This window comes from Catharus ustulatus, chromosome 9 (genome assembly GCF_009819885.2).
Source record: "Catharus ustulatus isolate bCatUst1 chromosome 9, bCatUst1.pri.v2, whole genome shotgun sequence".
NCBI lineage: Eukaryota > Metazoa > Chordata > Aves > Passeriformes > Turdidae > Catharus > Catharus ustulatus.
Window position 1 is genome coordinate 13,070,818 of NC_046229.1, and position 25,720 is coordinate 13,096,537.

A 25,720-nucleotide genomic window follows, 5' to 3' on the forward strand; every position below is an offset into this window, starting at 1 on the left:
AGTCCAGCGCGGGCGGCAGTGGCCGCAGGAGCCCGGGGCCGGCGCGGAAGATGCCGCTGGGGCTGAGGAGCAAGAAGAAGGACAAGTCCAAGGAGACCTTCAAGCTGGTGGAGAGCGAGGCGGCGGCCCCGGCCCCCGCGGCGGCCCCGGCGCCGTCGGCCGGCGCGTCGCGGCTGCAGTTCCACACGCAGCTGGCGCACGGCAGCCCCACGGGCCGCGTGGAGGGCTTCGGCAGCGCCCGCGAGCTGTACGCCCGGATCGGAGCGGCGTTCGGCATCGACCCCGCCCAGGTAGGGCCCGCCCGCCCAGGGCTGCTCGCAGCCGCCCTGCCCCGGGCATCCTCTGCCGCGGGCCGGCGGGACCTGCCCGCTGAGCGCCTCGTGGGAGGGAAAAACTCCATCTGCTGCTCCACATGAGCGGTACCGTGCGGGAAGAGACATAAGTGTGACTGCATGTAGCTCTTACGTGGTAAAAACAACGACCAGAACTCCGGTGTCTCGGTTGCCCTGTTGCCAGCTGCTGTTTGACACAGCTCTTAGGCACTGTTCATTCCAGTTAAAAAAGGGACAACGGATTATGAGGCTAAATACCCAGAATGAAGGCATTGGAAGGGGAGGGGATGTGGTATAAACGCCCTGAAAAGTACTGCATTTTAAAATTTCAGCCGAAAGTGATGTTTGGAAAGTTTTCTACTTTATTTAGGTAATTATTTTTAAAAGGCTCACGGTTCAAATGGAGTTATTTAAGTCTGTGAAAGGATTCTTTTTTAAGCTCTGCTGCCCTTTTGATCTTTTTTTTCCTGAGCCATGTTCTAAACATTTGTTTGGATAATGATTCATTTGTGTTTGTAAATGCATTGTTTTCTCTTAGTTAAAAGGTAGTGGCCATATCAAGTTCTTCCTATGTGGTTCTGTGAACCTTAACCTCTGAGTGGCAAGTTGAAACAGAGAGCTAACATTTCAGTATGCCTACGTGTGGCTGTACAGCTTTCCTTGTTTTCTTCTTTGTGGATTACTTTTTAAAAAGTTGTGAAGACTGCTACTACGACAGGCTTTGTTCTGGGTTTGCTGTGGCCTGACATAGCATTTCAAGCAGTAAATTGTAAAGGGAAAGTGGCAGCAGCAGTGAATACAGTTTAACCAGTCACTATTGCATTAAGTAATTAAGAGGCAATGCATCCATGTCCCAGACCTTCCCAGCTGCTTTCTGACCTTCTGCTCCTTTGTTTTCTTGTCATCCTGAGCTGCTGTTCCCCTTTTGTTCTGTTCCATCTCAGTTATACCTTTTATTCTCAAGTTCTCATAATTACCAAATTGTCTTCTATTTTAGTTTTCTTCCTTTCACTGTTGAACTTTTGGCTCCACTGACTTAAGAACAGTTTTCAGAGAAATTTAATTTTGTATGAATGGTGCGCTCCTGTTTCTCCTGCTAGATATACAATCTGACACTCTCAGAGGTTTTAGAGGAAGCACCACATATCATGGGCATACATTGCCAGCCTTGTGTCACACTAGAGAAGTTTCTTATTTTCTTCTTCTCCCTAATACTTCATTCCTTTTAAATTTTAAGTGGCTTATTGCTAAAAATGGATAGGGAATTATTGCTGGAGGCATAGAACTTAAAACCTTTTACTCTAGAAATTCAGTTGGCTTTAAGAAAGTTATGTGAAATAAAAATATTTCCTGGTGTAAAGGAGGCATAACAGAGTGAAGAATTCAAACCAGAGAGTCATGCAACAGAATTTTGCATAGAGACAAGATAGATCAGTGAACAGCCAAGAAATGTGAATTTATTAGAATTTATTTTAAATGGTATTATCTGTTTATTAAAACTGCTTTTGGACAGATAAATTGATGTAAAGAATAATGCCAGAAGCTACATCTCGGCAAACTGAAAGACGCTGAGGTACTCAAATGCCATTTGTAGGTGTTACCTGTCTAGGAAAGTTTCAGTGACCCGGCTCTGCTGGAGCCTGTGATACCCGACTGCCTTTGGAAACAGGTCCTATCACAGAGATCTCTACCCTGTGGTGGCTTGAGCTGGAAAACACTGGGGGGGAGTGGAGGGGAAGAGCTCTCTGTAGAGAGCATTCCGATGCCTTTTGCAGAAGTGAATGCATTTAATATGATATATGAGTTTACCAGAGGGTAGGCAAAAGTATGGAATCTTGGATAAATTCCTGCCTAAGTGTTTAAATATGGTTCTGAATGAGCTCTACTTGTAATCTGTCACTTCTCCTTTTGACCTCACATGGTTGCAGCACCTCTTTTCCTCTTTGGATCACACCAGTTTAGCTTCTGCTGGAGTACCCTTTCCAGGTTCTGTGGTTGACTGCCAACAGGGGCAGAGGGAAGTTTATATAAAACACAATATTTGTTGGACAGACACTGACAGAAACTTCTGTGTAGACCTGGATCATGAGCAGGGCGGGTAGGATGGGGACAGGACAAGGTGGGTGTGACTTCAAAGGGGATGTTTGCTAGGTGTCTGTGGAGGAGTGAGACGCAATAGCAGCTTTCTGAGGCTTTTGCTGTACTCATCCTTTCTTGTAGGTATGTTATTCTTCACCCATCTTCCTAGGTGAATATATACTTGTTGCCCCTTTTGAGCTGAGGGGTAGGCAGAAGCCTCCCTTTCTGACTACCTCTCTGACTTTTACCACGTCAGCATTTCTTCTTTTCTCTATCCAACGTGACTGTTCTTGCCACAGGGAGGAGGAGTGAATATGGCTTCTAGCAATAGATTGCCTGTGTCATTGTCACTGAAACTGTGGCAAAAACAAAAACTCTCCAACATTTTTTTATGTTAGAGAATTAATGCATTACTTTATTCTGACCAGGATGTGCAGTACAAATAATTTCATCCACACAAGCTCAGGTTGTGCAGTGAAAAGCATTCCATCACATATAATTCCTTATCATAATTTTTCATACATACAGGCAAAACCCAAAGAAATTCTTGTTCATTGTTCTTAAATTATGCAGTTCTTTGTATTCGATCTCCTATTGGTTATTGACCCCTCGCCTTTGATGCTAATTTGCTCCTCATTCATCTGTTTTTTTATCAGTCTTTTCCCAGACCAGGTGTCTCTGGCAGTACCAGGGGGTGATGTTCAGGAGTAATGGTCCTTAATGTTCGCTTATCTCCTGTGTATCTTCTGGCTACTCCCAATCTGGCGATGTTGAAATTTTAAATTTTAAATCCAGGTGAAGAGTCTTGTAATGAGAAACTTAAATTCCCCTCCCTCTGGGTAAAGGAGAACAAACCCCTGACTAAAGTTACATAAAAAATGTAGTTGTGTAATTTCCAGCATCATTATTAGGAGTGTTGTTTGAGGTAGATCACATTCTTCTTGACTTTTAACTTGATTACTTCAATAGGCTTTCAACAAGAAAGCATAGAGCTAAAAAAAAATATAGATAGATAGATGCAACTCTTAACTAACAACACAACCCACACAGAGTTACGTGTATGTTTCTATTTGCATAAATAATAGAAATATCTCCCCCTATTTTTTCTACGGAGGTTGAAGTAGGAAAAGTAGTTGGAAAAAGTATTTATGTGTAGCTTTGGCCTTTTAGGATTACTACTCCACTGTAACTATAGGGAATGTAGCAGGGAATGGGCGAAAGTGCGGGGTGCAGCCTGTATGATAAATAAATGAGCACTGACTGAAGGACAATGTGGGTCTGTTAAAGCATTTGGTGGTGGTGTGCTCCTGTGAGAGCACATGGTAGGGCTTTAAAGTATTCAGAGTAGCTAATCGGGCACTGAGAACGTGGATATTAAAGTCCAGCTGTAGCAGGGCTATTTCTTGATCAGATAAGAAGGGAATGGTAACCCACAGAAGCTGTATGGACTTCTGGTTTGTCTCCTTTGCAATTTGTCTTTTGATTATTTTGTTTGCTTTGAAAGGTGAAATGTGGTGGGGCTAGTGAACTAAACTTAGTGCTCAGTGGCTATGTCTGTCCAGAGCCCTTGGAGGTTGAGGTTTCTTTCACAGTGGAAGGAATTTTGCATCACAAGGTTTAATTCAGGAAAAGCATAAGGGAAGAAATGCAGCTCCCTCTTTCTCTTCCAGTAACAAGAGTGCAGCTGCTGAGCTTGTGTGTGGGCTGCTGTTGCACAGGCCTTGCCTCCTCATGCTAAACAGGCAAGCATACGGTGAGGCTGAGCCACATTAAACTTTCATACAAGTATTTGATTTAAACCTGTTCAATTTAAACTTTTATGAAAGACTACCGACAAATAAGCCGCTGCTGAAATTTGTTTTTCTGAACAAAACTGTCCTTTTAACAATAAAAAATCTCAGGTGTGTTTTAGAGGAAAGAGTCAGCTTGTGAAATCTTCATCATCAAAATGTTGGAAGTTTGTTATGCTTATCTGTCGAAACAAATTGCTCACAATCACGCCTACAGATTGAATACTTTAAATGAGCAAACTTAACACTCCCTACAAAACACCTCCTCCCAACCCTATGGCAAGAATTGTTTGTTTGCTGTTTCCCTAAGCAGTGGTTAAATGTCACACCCATATTGCATATGATGTTTGCTATGTCTTTTTCAAATACTGTAATTGAAAGTATTTGAAATATTAGTGTGGAAATAATTGGATGGAAGAACTTACACTGTAATACTTGAGTACAAAAAAAAAACCCAACAACGAACCCTAAACAAAAAAACAAAACAAAAAAAAACCCACCAAAAAAACCTCCAATCAAATCCCAAAACACAGCAAATCACTGAATGCTTATTTTATAAGAGTTTGAATGTATTGACCAGGTTGAATACTTGACAGTAACAAAAGCACACTAGAACCTGGAGGAGCTGGTTACTCTTGCTGTTGCTGAAGCTGGTCAAGGCTCCCACATTTTCCTTGGGGAAGATAGAGTGAGTGATTCCAGAAAATGCGTTGGTGATGATTTCTTGATATGATGACATCTACATATATAGGGAAATATGTCAGTGGGTGTTACATCTTACTCAGAATTAAAATTCCCAGTTCCCTACCTCTTAAACAGAAAGTGATTATGATCTCTGTAAAGTTATCTGAGATTTTTAATACATTTTCAATAGCTTCTGAGTAGGTAATCTATCAATCAACTTACTATTGAGTTCTTCTTGAGATGTCAGCTCAATATGGAAGATGAGAGTATAATTAATATATAGAATGTGCAATATGGTACTGCATATATACTTTATATAACACATCATGTAACCCTCTTTTTCTTAGCTAATACCATTTCTTTATATAATACACAGTATAGCCCTGATTTTGTTGGTTAATGTGGTCTCTTCCAGTTGAAAATATGGAGGCAGGGAATAATCTGTTAATAACCTTATTGGACACAACTATTTTATAAAGTAGTGCAGCGATGTGGAATTTCCTTGTTCTGAGTGCTGCAGTGGATAACTCTTGGTGAAGGAGGTATCCTAGATACTGTGTGACTGATATAACAGTTCTGATTTATAATATCTTGCTAAAGTTGGCATGAAATATTCACACTACTGGTGTGCTGAGTTGAAGACCAAATGCCTATGAAGTTTTAGGGTAAGGACAGAAAAGACTTAACAATGAGAATTGCACATTGAATTTTTTTCTTGCTTCATTTTTGAATAAGGAAATTACTATTAAAAATATGAAAAAGTTTGAGTGAGTGGAAGCTGTCATTTTAAGTATTCAAATATATAATCTGTCATTAGGTACCAATATTAAACTTTTGTAAGCTCTATGAAAAAATACCAATTTTGAATCAATAGGTCTCAGTTGTGTACAAATAAAACTATGCTTTAACTGGTACATGGTGTAGTGATAGATCTTTCTAGGTAGATACATCTTTAGTACATTACTCTTTGCATACATCTGTTCTGAGAAAAAGCAGTTGTTCACTGAAGAGGATGAAGAATGATTTAAGTTTTATTTTTGACTGGCTGATGCTCCCTCAACCTTGTGGTTAGCACAGAACTGACTCACAAAAAATTCTGCAGACTTATAGGCTGTAGTAGGAATGCCATCCAGATGAAGATCTATAAAGAGAAACTCTGGATCAGGTTTCTAAATATCACATTTCTGCTCTGTTGCCAATTTTATCTATTCAAAGGTGTGACAGTATTTACTAGATTGTCTGTTTGACAAGGTCAGATGAAGGATGCTAATGTCTAAAATGTAAAGACAGTGCTTGTTATTCATTGCAGCAACAATGAACAGAGAGCTGAGTTGCCGTTTTAAACTGGCAGGATTATGTAGCTTGAGAGAGCTGAAAATGTGTATGTGGACTTGACATCATCTGTTTTAATTTTTTAGTTTAGAAAAAGAGCTTGTAATTAGAGAGTTTTTTTCAATTTTATACTTAAAACTAGATTAATTTCTCTAGGTTTTGTTTTATCTGGAGTATTGTTTAACTGAAAACCTTTGCATTACCTGAGCAAATAAAAGAAATGTGTGTTAAGGGTGTGCTGTTACGACTTTCATTGTTAAATAAGGTGTTAGATTGCAGTGGATGTTTGATGGATTAGATGAGATAAGCCAGTAGCCCTTGAAGTGAGGCTGTTTGGTGGGGGGGGTTGTTTGTTTTGTTTTTAAAAACAACTAAACAAGACCTCCATCAAGAAACATAATCTCTCCATTAACTTTCAGTCTCTTAAGATTAAAACTCCCATAGTTACATACATAGTTACAGAATCTAAGTTTTAGAAAGCTCCAGAAATTTGAATGCTCTCTGTGAAATACATCAGTAAAAGTACCTGCTCTTCGTTTGACCTGGAATCGATTAAAACAGGTTGGTGCCAGTGATGCCAGAAGGAAAGAAAAAGTGTGTAGTGTTCTGGTGTGGAAAACCTGTGTCCTTGCCTCAGTGAAGTGGATTTTAAGGATTCTCCAAGTTTCTCTTGGAGCACAGAGTTTCTCTGGTTTGGCTGCTCACTGTGCTCTGTGGTGCTGCCCAGGAGGGAGCTGTGTAGTTCCCTTGGCCCTCACTCCTCTCCTGCTGCAGCTTGGAAAGGCTTGGGCATGTGCCATTGCTGTAGCTGTGATGGGCATGCTGGGCTTGGCCAAACTCCTTCATGCAGCTCCATGGTGGGCAAAAGCATCTCTGTTCCCAAGCAGCATGGATGGATTGCTCTCACCCTGCCTGTACCTAGGAGAAGAAACCTCCCTGCTGAAGAACTGGCATAAGTGTAGGGAGAAAAAGGACTGCCTGATATCCAGTGCTGAAGGGAAATCCCAAAGAAAAGTTGATTTATAAAGAAGCAATTTGACCTTTTTATTAAGCCTTGCTTTTACTGGAACGGCAGTAGAAGGGATGACCTTTTAGGGATGATGAAGGGTAGGAACTAAGCAAGCCCATTGGAGACAATGTGCTCTGAGCTAATGAGGGAACACATGGAGCAATAAAAAGCATTTCATGCTCTCTCATGACTCTTTTGTTTTGATAAGCTCTCTTTTTAATTTTTTTGTCCCATTAAATTGCTTTCAACCAATCAAGTCTTAAAGTAGTCCCTAGTGATCTTTGAATCGGTGGAATTTGAGGTGTGTGAATGATGAAGCAAAAGATGCTGATGGCTGTTCAGTTTGCTTACTCTGACCTCTGCTGCAAGCTGTAGCAGCTCAAGATGCCTCTCAGTGCTGAGACAGAGCTTGAGAGGCTGCTCACACAGGTAGGTCTATTTAGTATGTTCCTTGCCAGCTCTCACCTGCAGTTTCAGCTACTGATGCTTTCTTGTGTGTGGATGGAGACTATCCCTTCTCCTGGTACTACTGGAGAAGAAGGGGGATCATTTTAACTCTGGACCTGTCACAGGGACCTGTACTCTCATTTTAGTTTCCTGTCAAGCTCACCAAGCCTAATACACTGTTAATGTGTTTGCTTTCCTTCTGCACAGATCATGTTTTGCACTTTGAACACTCATAAAGTTGATATGGACAAACTCTTAGGTGCACAAATTGGCCTTGAAGATTTCATATTTGCCCATGTGAAAGGACAACGAAAAGAAGTGGAAGTTCTTAAAACTGATGATATGCTGGGGCTTACCATTACAGACAATGGAACTGGCTGTGCCTTTATAAAGGTAAACTTAATAACCAGTGCAATACTTTATTCTATAGAAGCTCCTGTTACTATAATAGGTACAATTATTGGTTTAATGATCCTTTAGAACTATAAAATCTTTTATTATCATATATATGGTAAGTAAAGATAAAAGTTGCTTTTCTTTAGGTGCATAATTCAAAATTAGTTCAGCTAATCTGTACTGCATGTCATTCAAAATCAGTTCATTTGTTCATGGCTTCAGTAATGTGCATCAGCTTTACAATGAGACCATTGTATCTCCTGAGCTACCCTGAGGTGGTAGGTGTTAAGATACTGCTTGCATCTGCCCCCTCCTGTTTTAAACTGATTTTCTGATGTCATTTATTAGATGCTTATAGAACTTCTGTCACTCATGTCATAATGAAATCATGCTATTTCAGTCTTTGGTGTTCCCAGGGCAGAAGCCTTTGTGCTGTACAAGAGTAGGGACAAGTATAGTGACTTTATCGTCTTTCCAGTATTGTTGCCTTAGGGTGAAGTGCAAGGATATGGATTAACAGAATTTGCCACAATGAACTTGAGTAGCAAGTATGGGCTCTAACATATACAATATATTGATCATAATTGCTTTTCTTCTCCTCTTCTGTATGACCTAGAGGCAATGTATTTTGAGACAAGTAGAGGCTGAGGAAATGATGCTGCCTTTCTTGCTAGACTAGGTACTAGGAACTTTAATCACATTTTCTACTTTTTGACATTCTTTGCTCTAATACACTGCAATTACCCATTACTAGTGAGGCATTAGGAATTATCTTTGATTACTGCTGCTCCAGTCACTGTTCTCATTCTAAACAGAGCTTCTTGTATGGAGAGGTTGTATTTCTGTTCATTCCTTAGCTACCGTGGCTATAAAACAAGACACGGTTTTGAAATCGGTTTGCTTGTCTTTGTTGTGGAAAAATGTGACTGAGGTCATGTTTGTGAAAGTCAAGAGGCAGTGAAGGTTTCACTAAGCATATTGGCAAAATCATAGCCTAACTTTTATGCTTATAGACATAGAACTGTGAATTTCTAGTGATGGCATCTATAGAGCCCATAACATTCAGTCATGCTGCTGCTTATGTGGCATTTTAAAAGAAGGCACTGAAAGCAGTGCTTCAGTGAGCAATGTTCATGTGTGCAGCACTGGGCAGTGACACTCCCTTTGTGCTTGGTTGGTCACAGGCAGAGAGAACAGCCCTCACACAGACTACTGCACAATTGGAGCACACTGGAAAACCCTCACAACAGTAGCCAGACAAGCTATAATTTCCAGTAAATTGTGTAAAACTCCTCTGAGCAAATACATGGTTTTCTATGTACTGGTCTAATAATAAACATTGTAATGAAAATGGTGTGGTCTTCAAGGATTGCATAAATTTTAAAGAGTTTCTAGGAGCTTGCTTTGTTGTTGTTGCAGAGTTAGCTAATGGATCTTTTAAACCAGTACAGAAAACACCTATACAAAATTAAAGCTGCATCTTTTTTTAAAAAAATTCGTAGTCTGGGTAAATGACTAAGCAGAGACTATCTCTAAAGTTTTATAGAATTGTTTTTGCTTATATGCATATATTTTACTTGAAAATTTGTAACTAATTAAAAATTAATACTAAATTTACTGTTTGGGTTGTTGAAGGTTCCTATGGGTTGTGGTTATTTTACTGCATTTTGAATAGCAGGGAGGCTTCTAGGTGTGACGTGGTAACCCGACCAATTATAAACCTGACACTGAGTGACAGGGTTTTTTCTATGAAATTTAATCTTGTTTTGCCTTACCAAGGACAAAACCTGGTGTCATTCTGCTCTCATAAATTTGTTTTTGGGGTACATGGGCAGGTGGGAAAAAGTATTATGGAGTCAAATTCACATTCAAAGAACAACAGTAGAACTTGAAGTGTGACTGAGTGGTGTACAAGGAGACATTAGCAAATGGAGTAGGCATTGCATAGGAAATACAGATCCTCATAGCTTCTCAATGGACTGTAGAGCACTTAAAATACAGGCAATTGCATCTTAATTACTGTGACAATGTAGCTCAACTGTCTCAGTCAGTTAACTTGGAGTGATGATAAAAAGTGACACAAATAGCAGCCAGTGAATATTATTTTAACGTTTTTAGTGCTGGGATCCAAGTGCAGAAGAAAAGCTACATGAATATTCAACATGCAGAGCTAAACATGAATTGAAGCTGAGTGGGACAGGTTTTGAGTCTGGTAACAGAAAGATACTTGGCACATTTGGTTTCTGGTGTGTACAATACCCATGTCCATATTCACCATAGGCTTCTGTTTGGTGCTAGAGAGAGTTAAACTCAGCCTGAATCTTAAAATCATTGACTCTAGGACAGTGAGAGCTCTCACACTTCCCACTGACTCTCAGGTGGAGGCACATGTGTGGGCTCAGACATGCGCAGGGGCTGGGAGCAGCTCCTGGGAGGATTGCACAGCCAGGCTGGCTACAGTGGGAGGTGGCAATGTGTTTATCTGCCTTGTCTCACTGTTATCTCATGCAAAGTTAGCCTGAACCACGTCAATCTTCGTTGAAAAGATTATTTAGGAGCACATTAGAATGAAATTTGTATCTGCAAAATAGAAGGGATTTTACTATGTCATAGCTTTTCTATGCAATAGCCATATAATAATGGCTGATGTGATGTATGCACACGATGAACACACACGACAGCATGCAACAACAATAAACAGCATCACTGAAATTGAAAGTGTGATAAATCATAGAGATATTTTAAAGGTTTTTCTCCATACTCTTTAAATTGCACTTCATAAAAGCTGTAACTTCTGTTATGACCTTTAGACGGTGTTTTCTATGAGATGGCAGTTAGATGACTTCCTTATTCTTTATTATTTCAGAGAATATCCTTTAATATACAGCTGTATGGCTTGCTGAGGAAAATAGTAGCTTCACCACTGGGGATGGGTCTTATTAACATCAGCCCTTTGCAGTATATAATTTTTTTACTGAATCTCTGGACTGTACTTGAGAATAGAAAAATTCTGTTCCTATTCTTGTAAAGCTATTAAATAGAAAAATCCCAAAAGCTTGAATAGCCATTTTCATTACTGGTATGTATGTGATCTGTTTTAAAGCAGAAAAAATATATTATTCAAAACCCTTTATTTCTAAAGTGTGGTTGCTTTCTTTTTGTCCCTGGTCTGATTGTGTATTCAAGGCTTATTAAAATACTTTGTTTGAAAAACAATGCTTTTCAAAATGTTTTATGATAATCTTATAGACAAAACACTGCTGGAATAATAAGCTCAGTGTACTGATATTGTTAACTGGCATTCTTGAAACTTGGTGGTGTCACCTCTTAAAAACGATCACCTTTTAAAATGTTTCTAATTCTGGTGGTTTTTTTTGTTTTTGTTTTTTGTTTTTCCTATAAACAATAGCGAATCAAAGAAGGCAGCCTTATGGACCAAACCAAAACTGTCTGTGTGGGTGATCACATAGAGACCATAAACGGAAAAAATGTGTCAGAGTGTCGGCATTATGAAGTTGCCAAAATGCTAAAAGATCTGGAGAAAGGTCAGAAGTTTAAGATGGAGTTGGTAGAGCCTTTGAAAGCATTTGGTGAGTGACCTTGCCTTGCTTAGTAAAACACCTTGATAGTAAAATCCCAACAATTCCATTGCACTGTGAGTTTATTTTCAGAATGCAGCCAGGTGGCCACCTATGGTAACATAACGACTACAAGAAAGTATATTTAGTTTTTTTCTTTGAAGTGGAATATTTATGAATGAATTTTCTTCCATCTTGCTTTCTCCAGCAGTCATCCTGGTGTGGGTTACCTCAGCCTGAGCCTCAGTCAGTCTCTTTTGCCACTACATGATGTTGCAAAATAAGAACAGGAATTGTTTCATAGGTACAGTTTTAAAGCATGGATCACTTCACTGATGTCCTGATCCTCAAAACCCCATTTATTCCTCTATTGATACATAATCCCTGTTGTTCTGTGTGTCAGACTTTTCTATTTCTGTACCCATTACTGGGGTCTGTGCTCTCTAATGCAGAAGGAGTCTGCAGCTCTGTCTGGGAGCACCTCCTTTGCTGCCTGCCTGCCTGTTGTTCATCTTCCCAGCCTTTTTGTGTATTTCCAGGAATGCAGCAGAATTGGAAGAAAGTAGAATTGCAAAGTTCTGTCACTGCTTCCTACCTGCAAGTGCTGCTTAAATAGGAGGAATGCAAACTTACTGCTAATTCTTGTATATATAAATTCTATCAAGGTAGCAAACAAACAGGCAAGGGAGGTTTTGCTCAGGCAGTCAAAATACTGAATTGCAAGACACTGAATTGCAATTTATTTCAATTTTGTTAACCTACTCCCCAGATCATGCAGTATTTTCGTGTAAAAAAACTTCAAAATAGTGCTAAATCATAAATTTGTATGAGGCCTTCTGCACACCTGCAATAACAGACAACTGAATTTCACTATCTTCACTACAGCAGCAAAAATTTTTAGATGTTTGTTTTTCAAATTTTTTTATTGTGTTAGTAGTTTACAGCTACTGTTATACACCAGTCTTGACACTTGGTGTCAGAATAGCAGCAGAAATTGAAAATGAGAGAAATGCAAAGATTTCTTTTTGCTTTTGCTACTTTTGTGAAGAATGAGTTATGAGTTGATCTCTAATATGTTTATATATAAGTAGGTACTGCAGTCAAGTGAATGTGTATGTTATACATTATGCTAAAGAATTGCATATATTGTCTATCACAATTAGTAATGCAGCAATACCTTTTTTAATATGGGACTATAATTTGTGTTCAGTGCTAGAAGTATTACAGTCTGTTTGTAAAGAGCAGGGTAAATCAGCATTTGATTGATGACTTCAGCCATAATTCAATAGTATTTACTTCAGTCAGGTGACTGAAGATACCTTTTAGTCTGCCTATGATGTAGAGGAGGAAATGCACTAATTTCACAGTAATACCTTTTTTCTGACATTGATTTAAGAGGCAACCAGAGCTTTGTGGACAGATTTTTTGGAAGATGCACGATGTATTTTACCCTGCAGGAATTAACTTGCAAGTTGCAGTGTTCAGTAGGTTAAAACATCCTGCAGTTAGGCTTCAGGCACAAAGATAATTCTTAAGCTGCAGCTTAAGCACTAAGATTAGCCCCAGAGGAGATGACAGACAAGATCCAGATCCTGCTGGACAAGTAGGTGCTGAATTCCTGTTAATTTCAACGGAATTTGGTGACAGTACAGAAATAAGAGACAAGCCTCTGTGTGAAATTATTTTTATTTTTCTTCCTCTGAGCAGAATGTGAAATAAGTGCAATTTATTGTTTGGACATCCTTCTGCCATGTACACACAGGCTGTCTCAGCTACTCTAGGCAAGGCTTGTAGCACAGAACTAAAGATTTGTACCAGTCACAAGCTGGCCCTCTGTGAATTGTGAAAAATGAATAGAAACAAAGTAAAAGCAGCATAACACAAACTCTGTATTTTAGTTATGTGGACATGATAAATAGTTTGTGATAGCCAGAGTGTTTTGGTCTGAAGTACTGCAAATAAAGGTTATGTCAAATCATGAGTTTTAAGGTGATAATGGTGACAGACTTTAAAAATGTTATTTTTATCAGGAATTACTTTTGAAACAAGTCTAGCAGAAATGATGACAATCTTAAGGATATTTTAAACTGTCCTTGAAGCAAGAAAAGGATTAAGAAAAAGTGTTGATCCTAAGTATGTATCTAAGGGACTGTGACATACCTATTTGTATTGTAAAACCTAATAAAAATTTACTTCTCAAGGCTTGTTCAGCATAATAATCTAGATTTGTGGCTAGTTATGCAAGAATGATGAGTTGAAATCTATCTGAGCAAAACTAATATAATATGTTAATGTATTGCCTTCAAGAAGAGGTTATTGGAAAGGCCTGATATTAAGAGGAGGAATAATCTGTTAGATAAAACAGGACAATTAAAAGCAGTTCTGCAAGATTGTCTCCTCTCTTCTAGCACTTTCCAGATTCACTATGTAACTCCCATGTCAGTAAGTAAATTAAAGCCTTGCCACTCTTGAATGTAAAATTGCATCCTGGAACAAGAAACCCAAACCTTAAATGATTCCATGCTCCAGTTGCTAACTAGGATGCCCTCACCCAGGATTAAACAAGAAAAGCTGAATTCAGGTAAAGGAAACTTTGTGTAAACCAGAAACTCTTCCTGGAGATTTATCAGCTGTGAAATAAGTTTGGTGAAACCAGTGGAAAACCTCCCGCAGATCTGCTTATGGCCACTTCACCGCTGTGGGTGCTGATAAGCAAATTGTTAGCTCAGCTAAATGTGGCTCATCATCACCTGCTTAGCAGGAGTGTTTGCACCATTGCATCAGTGAAAGATAGAAATGTTGCAATGCTAAACCTGCTATGTATTCTGTCTGTAAAGACCAGAAAAAATCAGCAGTTGGCTGGTGACTTCAGCCACTATCTAATATAAAGATATAAATACTTTTCTGTAGAATAGGGAAATAAAATGATACAAGGTGCATATATGAAGTGAATGCCATAGGCCTGCTTAGATATATTGGTCAGTGGAAGTCAGCCTCTGTGCAGTTGAGAAGATATTAGAATTTAAAGACAAGAAATTGTCAGCAAAGCTATACTTAGAATAGTTAATTTATTATTAGATTTTTACATAGTTTAGATCTCTGTTAGAATAAAATGTGAAGATACTGTAATAACCAAAACAGATACCTCATATTCTGTTGTACTGTATACATAATTTTGTTTGGTATTTTATTTTTGTTTGGATTTTTTTTTTGTCTTTAGAAAAGCTGGAACCTAGGTCCAAGGGCAGAACTGTGTCAGAGGCTAAAATCTCCAAAGGGAGAGAAACACTTCGCCTGAGAACCAAAGGCCCTGCTACTGTGGAGGAAATGGTATGGTGTGGTGTATGCCCTTCAGTAGTTTAATCACCTAGCTTCTGATTTATTCTTCCCCAAGGCTGATAAGTAGGAAGGAAAATTATGGATGTTACAGAGCTGGTGGGGCTAAAGAGAACACCTGAAGTCGATGACTAGCAGGCATAGGATGGGGCTGGAGAACCTGGAAGCAGAGAACCTATATTTAGGTGTCATGGATTACGTGGATTAATTTAAGGTAGATTAGACCAAGGAGTGCTGAAGAGGGAAGGGGGGTGCAGAAAGAGGTGGGATGGTTGTGAAGAATTTGTTCCATTTCTGACACAGAAGTGTATGGGGTTGGTGTAAGGGTTGTTAGGAGAGGATAGTTAGATACATTGACATGAATTTGTGTAAAACCAGGATTAGAGTTTGGAGAATAAATGTTACTTATTCTGGGCTCTTCTAAAGCTGATGAGGATTTGATGGAGATCTATATTGTCAGGAGATATAAGGCCCCTGTTCAGTTTGAATGTGTGAGCTGTGTGGCTTGATATTGGGAGGAAAGCTCATGTTTGTGGGAGGAGGGAAGGAGAGTGGAATAGTGTGTTTTATCTGTAGATTTTGTAAATCTTGGTGGCCAAGATGGGATTAAGGATAATCACTGGCACATTGCTGGTTATTTTGAAATCTGCGTGGATATAATCATACTTTTGCTCTTCTCTCCCTTTATTCCAACAAAGCCAAGTGAAGTTGAAGAAAAAGCAATTAAAAAAGTGGATGAGCTTCTTGAAACATACATGGGCATAAGAGATACTGAATTAGGTGAGTTTTTAGCAGATACATTACTAGAAGATTAAATAATTTCTCATTTTCTGTGGTCTAAAATTTATTGAGTACTGTAGTCTCTGGATGTAAGTGAAGCAAAATTTGTCCAGCCTGCAGTCTCAATAACTTGCCTGTGTTTCTACAAACAAGTTTGTCTGATAAAAGAATCTCCTTCCCACTTCAATCCTTATGATGTAATTGCTCAATCAATCTATTCTTTCTGCACGTTATCTATACACTGTTGCATGAATTTTTTAGTTGTTTGCTATAACTGTCACCACTGTGTTCTTTCTGGCATATATTTTCCAGTGGATCTTGTGTGTGCCATGGTTAAGGATTCTCAAGGATAAGTATGTTTATTTGCTTTTTTGCCCCTTGGCACAGACACATCAAAGTTGATTGCTAAGGTTTGAACCTGAGATCTTCATCAGTGAACAAGCAACTATTTACCAAAGGAACTGACACAATAATTACACAAATTTATCAAAATCTCTAAAACCTGTATTCTGATGAATATGAGAAAACTTATAGAATATTTAATAGTTATAAAAATCATTGATTTGTAATGAAACTACTTAACCCCAGCATCATCAGTTCCTTAAAGATGCACCAAACTTGTCCTTGCAGTTGTTGCTTTTCTTTGTTATTCTGACAACAGCTAAATAGAAATTTTTATTTGTGTGGGAAGAAGGTGCAGTCTAGCTGTTGTAGTCTCCTGTGGCTGGTGTGGTCCTCCTAGGATCTTGTGGAACTGCTGGTACTGAGACAAAGAGGAAGGTATTTATTATTATGGTAATATCTTAAAAGAATCAGCCAGAAAAAGGAAAGAATAAGCTAAATGGAAAGGGATCTTGAAAAGAAAGCTTTCATGAGAGAGAAGTGGAAAAGGCAAAGCAGAAGAGAAAATAGTCTGGCATGAAGCTCCAGAGGGCGAAGCAGGGCTGGAGGGGCCCTGAGAGGAATGAGAACAAAAGGTGGTTATCTGAATAGCCAAAAGGCCTTTGTTGTCTGCTCCTACCAGCAAGCATCTGTTTGGCAGATTCTACTAGTTTTTTCACAGGAAAAAATATAGGTAAAACAGTATTTGTCCTTCAGTCTAAGGTAGAAGTGGGCTTCCTGGCATAGAAGAGAGGGCAGAGCTGCCCAAAACTTGAGTTCTGTTTTGTAGGTTCTATCTGAACTTTCCTATTTGCAGGAAACTAGAAATTCTCCACATTTCTATTCCCAGCAACTCTAATATATGATGCTGCTGCTGCCATATAATACACTCCTGGGAGGCCTGTGTGGTGCTGAGCCATGTTTAGGTTAGGGAGAATTCCATGTTCCATCTCACTCCTGCATCCTCTGCGCCTCTGTCCCGCTCTGGCTCAGGCTTCAAAGCTCTGAGTCCCCTGCCAGCTTTCCCTCTGGGAGCTGTTTTTGTCCTGCAGCTGCTGCAGTCCTGGCTCAGGCTGGGTTTCTGGAAGCTCCTGTCCTTGCAAGTCACTTCCAAGGTCCCCAGGCTCCTTGCCCTACAGGAATAAGCAGCTATAGGTGCTCTGCTTTTGGTGTCCATGGGAACAGTCCTGTGGGAACTGGTGTTCCCTGTATTTTTGGCTCTCAGTACTGTAAACAGGATGGCTCTTGCACAGTAGACTGAGAAGTTCAGCTTTCAACACATGGTTGAGTTAATAGCAAGTACCTGGTAGAGTTTTCCCATGAATTCCTTGAATTTTTTTTCCCTCTAGAAAGATCTAATGCCCTTCATCTTTCAGTAAGTAGTTTGGAAACTTAAAAAAAAAAAGCCTTAAAAGAATACTCAAAGAAGGAAGAGGTCTTTGTTCATAGAGAGGCTCTTTTCTTCCCAGCTGGGTGGTTGTCTTGTCTCTCACCTCTTCTTTTCCTCCCCAAAAGGTAGTGAAATCAAGAGAAGCTGTCAGAAATCAAAGACTACAGACTTCATGTAGCTTTAGTTTACACCTTTGAAGCCATATCATGAAGTTCAAATCTGGATCAACAGCCAACAGTGATGACTCAAACCCCCCAACTTTACCATTTAAAAACAATTAAACAGCTCTAGGATTCTTGAAGAAAGGAGAGCTAATCACCTGTCACAAATCTGTTCAATTAACACTTGTCAATTTTTCACCTACTGGATGTGATCAGTCACCCATGGAAATGAAATATGAGGAAAAGATTCATTCAGAGAATGCCAATCACCACTTAGCTCAAAATTTCACTCATTACTCAAGCCAGATTAGTTGAAAATGCAAGTCATCACAATGTGCAGCTGACAAGTGATTAAGATCTCAATCATTGCTCACTTCCATGCACTTCTGTTTGTCAGAATCTTTAGATGTCAGTTACTCTTTCATCTCGATTAAAATGACACTTCCATGATGTGATTGAATTCTGAAACAGTGTCCCAGTTTTAAACCATAAGCTAGAAAAAAGGAAAGAAAAACTAATATTAAATTACAGACAAATCCCTAAGCTGGACCAAAATACTTGGAAATTGTTGAAGAAAATCCATGCACTTATTTCTGGCACAGTTTTTTAATTTTCATTTGCAGAGATCTAAATGATGTTGAGATTTACATACCTGCTTTTGGATTAATTTTTGCCTTTTTACTTTGTTACTCCTTTGTACTGAAAACTGGACTTAACCCAGAAGAGGGACAGTTGGCTCTAGAGATGTATTCCTCAGCCATTTTATGGACACATTAGAAATTGGGCCAAGGCTTGACTTCAGCATTCTTTAAAACATAAATACGCAGCTGAGAGATAATTCAGGTTGTTTTAAATTCTATGAATGCTTTCTGGTAAAGGAATTTGAATAGTTGATTAATAGGAGGGACTCAGGACACAGTGTTAGTGAAAAATATTGGCATTTATTTTTTATTAAATCAGTAAGACTTGAATTATTATGGACTATATTTAATCCCAAAAATTCTAGGTGGGAGGAAGCCTGGATCTAACCCCAGAATGCTACTGATTGTAAATGATGGCAAAAGGACTTCCTGTCCAAATTTCTTTTCAGCGCCTTTTGGCTTCATCCACCAATACTTTGTTCCCCTTTCTTCTGTTTTTCTACTTTTAGATGATTATTTCCTTTCTGCTGCTCTCTATAATATTACCAGACATGATGTATCATGAATCATTAGGGTTGGAAAAGACCTCCAATACCACTGAGTCCAACCTTGGACCAAACACCACCATGCCAACTAAGTGTCACACCCAGTAATAATTGAATAGTTCCAGCAATGGTGGCTCCACCACTTTCCTGTGCAGCCTGTTCCCATGCTTAACCACCCCTTCAGTGAAGAAATTTTTCCTCATATCCAACCTGAACATCCCCTGGTGCAGTCATGGACTCCCAGTTTCTCTAGGAAGAAGGTGTGGGGAGCAGTATCAAAGGCTTTACTGAAGCCCAGGGGAACACATGCACAGCCTTTCCCTCATCCTCTGGGTGGGTCATTTGGTCATAAAAGATCAGGTTGGTCAGGCAGGACCTGCCTTTCCTAAACCCATGCTGGCTGGGCCTGATCCCCTGTTTGTCCCATGCATGCTGTGGGACACACACAAGACAGTCTGTTTTGTAACCTTCCACCACTGAGATCAGGCTGAAATATCCTTGCATATTCTGTCTTTGTTTCAAAAATTTTAAATCTACTTCTCAATTTTTTACTTCGATTATCAAACTTACCATATCTTAACAGGTTTAAACCATTTTTGTTACTCAGGCTTTTTCTGTTTGCTTTCAAGTCCAACCCATCAATGTTCAATAGATATTTTTATCTAGATATTTTAACTGAAGTGAAATTCTCCCTGAATCTGTTGTTTTATTCTCCTTCTGTCACCAGACTTCCTTTCCCAAAGGATTTTATTGCATACATCCTGACATACATTGTTTATGGCTGTTCATTTACTCTGAAAGAATAATGGGAGTTTTTTGATTAAAGGAAGGGCAGCAAGTCCAGTCAAACAAAAAAACTTCTAGAAGAATTAGTACTTAAGAAAAAGGAACAAGAAGAAATATTTCTAATAGTTCTTGAGTACTAGATCTGACAGTGTTCAACATGAAATTTAAACCAAGTAATGTTAAATACTGGAAACTGCAATAACATGCTTCATTTTCTGCTTTAGAGTGACAGGACAGAATGATATTTGTTAAATGTTTGATGAAGGCATAACTTCTAATAGCATTACAGCTAAATAAATATTGAGGCTTCTGTGAGGACTTCTGAAAAAAGAAGGTACAGTATAGGATATAGGTACCAAAACCACTATGTAAAGTAGATAATAAGAATGGCAGGCAGAAGGTAGATTTTATGGCTTGTGCCCTACATGTCTATTAAAAGTGAAAATAAGGATTTTGAGAAAGATCTTTGAAGTAATTTTAAAGGAACTGTGTATGAAAAGCCAACATATTATTTTATTCATATTCTGGGAAGACTGGTACTAACTTCTCAGCTAAAGTTGACAAAACTTCTAATTCCTTTCACCACTTTTAAGACTGCTGAACTTTTCACATATTATATAAAAATTAATCAGATATTAACATTGCCTGAAGTGAAATGAAAAAAAAAAAGGAAAATCTGAAAACAATTGAGGCTCTTTTGACTGTGGAAAAATATTCAATTGGAATGAAGTTCCTGTTATCACTTATTGTGCAGCTCTTACAAGCACTGGGGGAAAGGGAGGGGAGACAATTTGGCACAAAGCTGTTACCCTCTGAGACCCAGCAAAGTTTTCTTCAAGCTGGCAAGCTTCTGCTGAATGCCCTGGGAGTTCAGCGTTGCTGTGTGAATTGGCGTGTTCTGAACAGCTGTGCTGCCCTGGGAGTGCAAACAGGAAAATGTTCATGGGGGACAGAGAAGCTTTCTGCATGGAAACAGTGCAGCAGGGCTGGGTTTGGCAGTGGCAGAGAGAGAGGCAGAGCTGGGTTTGGCTATGGCAGAGAGAGAGGCAGGGCTGGGTTTGGCAGAGGCAGAACCAGGGATGCAGGAGAAGGATGTGTGGCAGTGTGGCCGGGCTGGCACTGGAGGTCAGCACTGCGCTGCCGAAAGCGCCCGCTCCAAGGAGCCTGCTTCTCTACATCAGCTGCATCTGGGAATGCGAGTGTGCTTCAGCAAATACAGTCCATGACATGTGCCCTGCAGTGCTGATTAGACTTACTCAATTCAGATGATAATGCTTTTTTAAAAGCTTTTTTTTTGAGGCTACTGTAGCACACCAGTGATGTTCTGATTGTTGCTTGACTGGGTTGAAAGTTGATCCACTAAGTTTTTAGATTTTATTTTCAAGCTTTATAAATCTATAATAAACCAGTTTCTAGATTCTATTTAATTATTTGGGAAGGTCAGTCTTTAAAGAAAGCTGTTTGAAGTTACACTTTCTGTTAATGACAGTTTATTTTATGTGCAATTCTGAAGCTTCAGCTAGGGCAGCTGGACTGTGATATAATGCCTTGTTGTCTTGTTTTATTGCTGCTGTCTCTATGGTTTTTCCATATCTCTTGGCCAATTTGTCTTAAAAATGGCTATTTTTACTCCCATCCTGCTTGAACACTTGTCTAGATCCTTACTCTTTTGATGGCAGCTTTTTCCAAATATCTGTGTGACAATATCTTAACATGTTTGCTCTTACATTGCCCTCCATAGCTCTTTTCTGTCTGTAAAAAGTAAACTCACATCCTGTTGGATATCCAGATATCTGTTAAGTTTCAATTATACCTTTCACCTCATTATCTCCAGGCTTACTTCCCTGTAAGTACTTTCTTGTGTCAGGGAATACAGAGTGGTGTTGACAGAACAAATCCTTGTTTTCCACTTACCAGAACAAGAGTCACCTCTTTAATGCCCATTTCCCATCCCAGCTTGTCTGAATCGTAGTCCCAGGAACTTCATGGGGGACACAGAGGAAATCAGTGCCACAGGGATAGGGTTTCTCCTGGCAGGGTCTTGAGGGTCCTTGAGAACCACTAGTGGTTCCTAGGAAGCTGGGGTACACTTGAACTGCCTCCATCACAGCAGTTTATTTGTCAGGATTTACATAAATTTTCCTTGGACAGCTTTGTGTGGTTTGACACACTGTGATTGTGTTTGGAGCCTCACATCTGAACACAGTTAAAAGCAAAACATCAAGTTTCCTCAGAATTACTGTTTTTGACGTTTACAATGTGGGATGTGGCTCCAGCTTGCTTACAGTTGTTAACGTGTTTGCACAACAGCAAGTACTGTTTGCCAGAAGTTTGTAACTGTCAATAAATTTGAGCTGAGTTTTAGGTCAACAAAATAAAGTTAAATAAATTTAGTAAAACTTCAGAGCAGGGAAAGTTTATTTTCGTTTTTATCAGAGAGATTTTGCCATGTTGATTCAATACAGTGTATGTGGTAGATGGCAGACTGCCCCAATGGAGATGTTTTTCCGTGGCTTCAAAATTTCCTTCCCTTTCTCAGGCACTATATTATGTGTTTTACATTTGGACATTCCTCTAAGAAAAGGCTAGAAGCTATCAAATCCTTCATTTCACACTTGAATTTGATATGCTCACGAAGAAAATGGTGGTTATTTGATGTTTAACAAAAGATGGAGGACACCTTGCAGTTTAAGGCAGATGTGTAAAATAATCACAAAATGAAGCAGACTTTGATGTTTCATCTCTTGTGCTATACCATCATTTTCCTGTGAAGAGAGCCTGTGGAGCAGAGATACAGGCCTGAAAATAAACTGTATTCAGCAGTGCTGTTTGTGTTGAATGTGTTTTATAGAGCATTCTGCATCCCTCAAACCCTGGTAGCTTGCTGCCAGCGGTTCTCTGGGCCCAGCTTAACCAGGAGAAACTTCTGTGCTGACTCTTTTCAGCCTTCATGGTGGTGCAGGTGTCATGATCAGGAGAAGTTTAAGCCCTCACAGTTTTCATTTGCGCTAATATCCATGGGTTGCCAGCATCCAGTGTTGTTTGGGATAGATTTCTAAGTTTTCCTGGAGTCTGAGAAACGGCAGTGGCGAAAGGTGAGGGATGAGCACAGCTAGGAAGGAGTCAGTTCAAAGCAACTGCCCCAGTGTAGCCATTTCAAAAGTGAGCTCTAACACTTGATAAATTCTGATACTTTTGTGGTAAACAAGAGAAAATGCTGGACAGTATTGGTATACAGGATATCACCGTTTAACTCTGTTGTATCACTCCTCTACTTTCATTTTCTGGCATACCAAGATGTTTCTAGTGTTTACTGGCTCCAGTTTGTTGTGCACATCAGCAAAGCCTTTCTCTTGCTTCTGCACAATTTGACCTATCTGGCTGAGATTTTCAGAAGTACAGTGATTTCACGAATACAAGCCGCACCAATTTGACTAAGATTTTGCTCCTAAACCGGAAATGCGGCTAATAATCAGGTGCGGCTAATACAACCTCAGAAGTGCCTGCCAGAGTGCTGAGCCGAGCAGCTGCAAAGTCGGCATTTTGCGATTGTTACAAATCGTTACTTTGTTGCACTGCGGGTGGAGCCTGGCTCCCTGTAGGCAGCACGGGGGGCGGGGAGAGAGGCGGGAGAGCTCTCTTTCCTCCTCTGCCACAGCCCAGGGGAGAGACGGGGGGGGCCCGGCGCCGCCATTGCCGCGGCCCGGGGAGGCGGTGGGGGACCCGGGCCGCCCCTACCGCGGCCCGGGGAGGAGAGGGGGGACCCGGGCCGCCCCTACCGCGGCCCGGGGAGGGGGGGGGGGAAGCCGGCGCCGCCATTGCTGCGGCCCGGGGAGGCGAGGGGGGACCCGGGCCGCCCCTACCGCGGCCCGGGGAGGGGGGGGGGAAGCCCGCGCCGCCATTGCTGCGGCCCGGGGAGGGGGGGGAAGCGCGCGCCGCCATTGCTGTGGCCCGGGGAGCCGACGGGAGCCCCGCGCAGCCATTGCCGCGGCTCGGGGAGCCGACGGGGTGCTTTGTCCCTGCCCGCCGCCGCCGCGGCACGAGCGGGGAAACTCCGTCCCTGCCCGCCGCCGGCGCCACGGGCGCGGGAAAGCTCCGTCCCCGCCCGCTGCCGCTGCCGTAGGAGCAGGGGAAGCTCCGTCCCTGCCTGCCACCGCAGGGCAGCGCCGACCCGGGGTGACCGAGCCCAGTGGCAGCGGCGGCCGGCCCCGAGCTGCAGCACCGTGCTGGACCACCTGGCCCCATCAGCGGCCCCTAGCGGGCCGAGCCTGCACAGCCTTAGCTCAGCCAGTAAACCCCGCCCTGCCGCGGTTCTGTTTCTAATTGCACGCGGGTCCTCGCTGCGAACGACAAAGCGGCTTATATTCGTGTGCGGCTTATCTATGGACAAAAACCGAAATATTTGCCAACACCCAGAGATGCGGCTTATAGTCAGTGCGGCTTGTATTCGTGAATTTACTGTAACTTTCTCCTTTTCTAGAGACATAAGGACAAACTCAAAGTACATAATTCCTGTTGAATCCTAAATTAATCTGATAGACTTCGCATCTCCTTAAGCTGACCTTACCAGGTGTTCAAAACTGACCTTTCATGATAATTACATTATATTGTTTTGTTGCTTTTCAGCCGCAACAATTGTGGAAGCTGGAAGAGACAAGAAAAACCCAGATGAATTCGCAGTGGCATTGGATGAAACTCTTGGAGACTTTGCATTTCCAGATGAGTTTGTATTTGATGTATGGGGAGCAATAGGTGATGCTAAGCAAGGACGACTGGAATGAGAACCGTGCAGTTTATCAATTCCTGTCTGAAAGTTTGAAAATACAAAATGATTTGCAAATGCATCAGAATTTTAATAATTTTATTGATGTGAATTGACGGTTATCTGCACAAGTATTCTGACCTGAGACTTTGCTTTGCAAAGGAGGGTTTCTAGTAGAAATGAAGGTAAACCCAAACTTCTGACAACTGCTGTTTAAAACATTCAATTTACGTATAGGAATCACTGTGAGGAGAGTGTCAAGGTGATGTATTTATATAGAAATTTTAATAAAATTAGGTAGTTTTTATTGTACATACACTTTGATACCAGTATTCTGAAAAGTGTTAAGCATATACAACAAGAAGTTTGAATTATTTTATCTCTTTATAAAGTTGTTGAGAAACTACCTACCTTCATGCTGCAGTTACCTGGTTTTCTGCTGTCCCTATGTATTAACCTAAAGCCTTAGGTTTTCTTACAGTTTGGCCTGGACATTGTTTTTACTGTAGGCAAAGCTGGGAAGAAGCTACCCTGTTTCTTTAGAACCCAAATTCAGGGAAAAGAAATTCCTCTGAAACATGGAAACTAAGACCTTTGGATGAGAAAGACTTGCTTGCATTTGAGTCATAATATGCTGTCTGGGTTATTACTGAGGGTAAGTAGAGTAGAAATGCTTAAACCAGGAAGCTGCTGCTTTATTCAGATGCCATATTATTGTAATAGGAACTGCATAGGAAGAAATAAATGTTAATTTTGATTGATATTAATGTATTTGAATAATATCTGTGATTTGGCACTGGAGACTACAGTGTACCACTAAGTGTTTAATTGATCTTTGCGTATGCTAAATGATTTCTTGAGATCCCATGGAGTTCCCCTCTTGTTTGTGGGTTTTTTCAACATAGAAACACAAGAGAGATATTGAAGGTATTCAAACCCAAAAGATGCTGTTGTAGAGTCACAAAGAATTGTAGTTTGGATGACAATGCATGCTGAGACCCTGAAAAATATGTGAAACTAATCTTAGATGTTAGGGATTTCCAATTACATTGTACATAAATGTTTATTTTAACTACTAATTTTTTACTAATAAATCTAGGATTATTGCAAATGAACAAGAATGTGGGTTCTGACTTGGAAAGGTGTCATACCTTTTTAGTATTTTTATATTTGCATAAGAATAAAAATAATAATTGCTACAAAACTTTTTTTCTAAGTCACTACCTGATGAAAATGTCTTTCACTGAATTGCAGAGATCTCTTTAAAATAAAGTTTATGCCAATAATTTTA

At 40.3% G+C, this 25,720-nt stretch overlaps 1 protein-coding gene across 1 annotated transcript; it reads left to right on the forward strand.

Moving 5' to 3' along the window:
• Window positions 1-25,720, forward strand: GIPC2 (GIPC PDZ domain containing family member 2). The gene is made up of 6 exons (XM_033068059.1): window positions 1-290; window positions 7,881-8,066; window positions 11,479-11,659; window positions 14,868-14,977; window positions 15,682-15,763; window positions 24,294-25,720. The coding sequence occupies exons 1-6, from the start codon at window positions 51-53 to the stop codon at window positions 24,446-24,448; spliced, it is 954 nt and encodes a 317-aa protein (XP_032923950.1). The 5' UTR covers window positions 1-50; the 3' UTR covers window positions 24,449-25,720.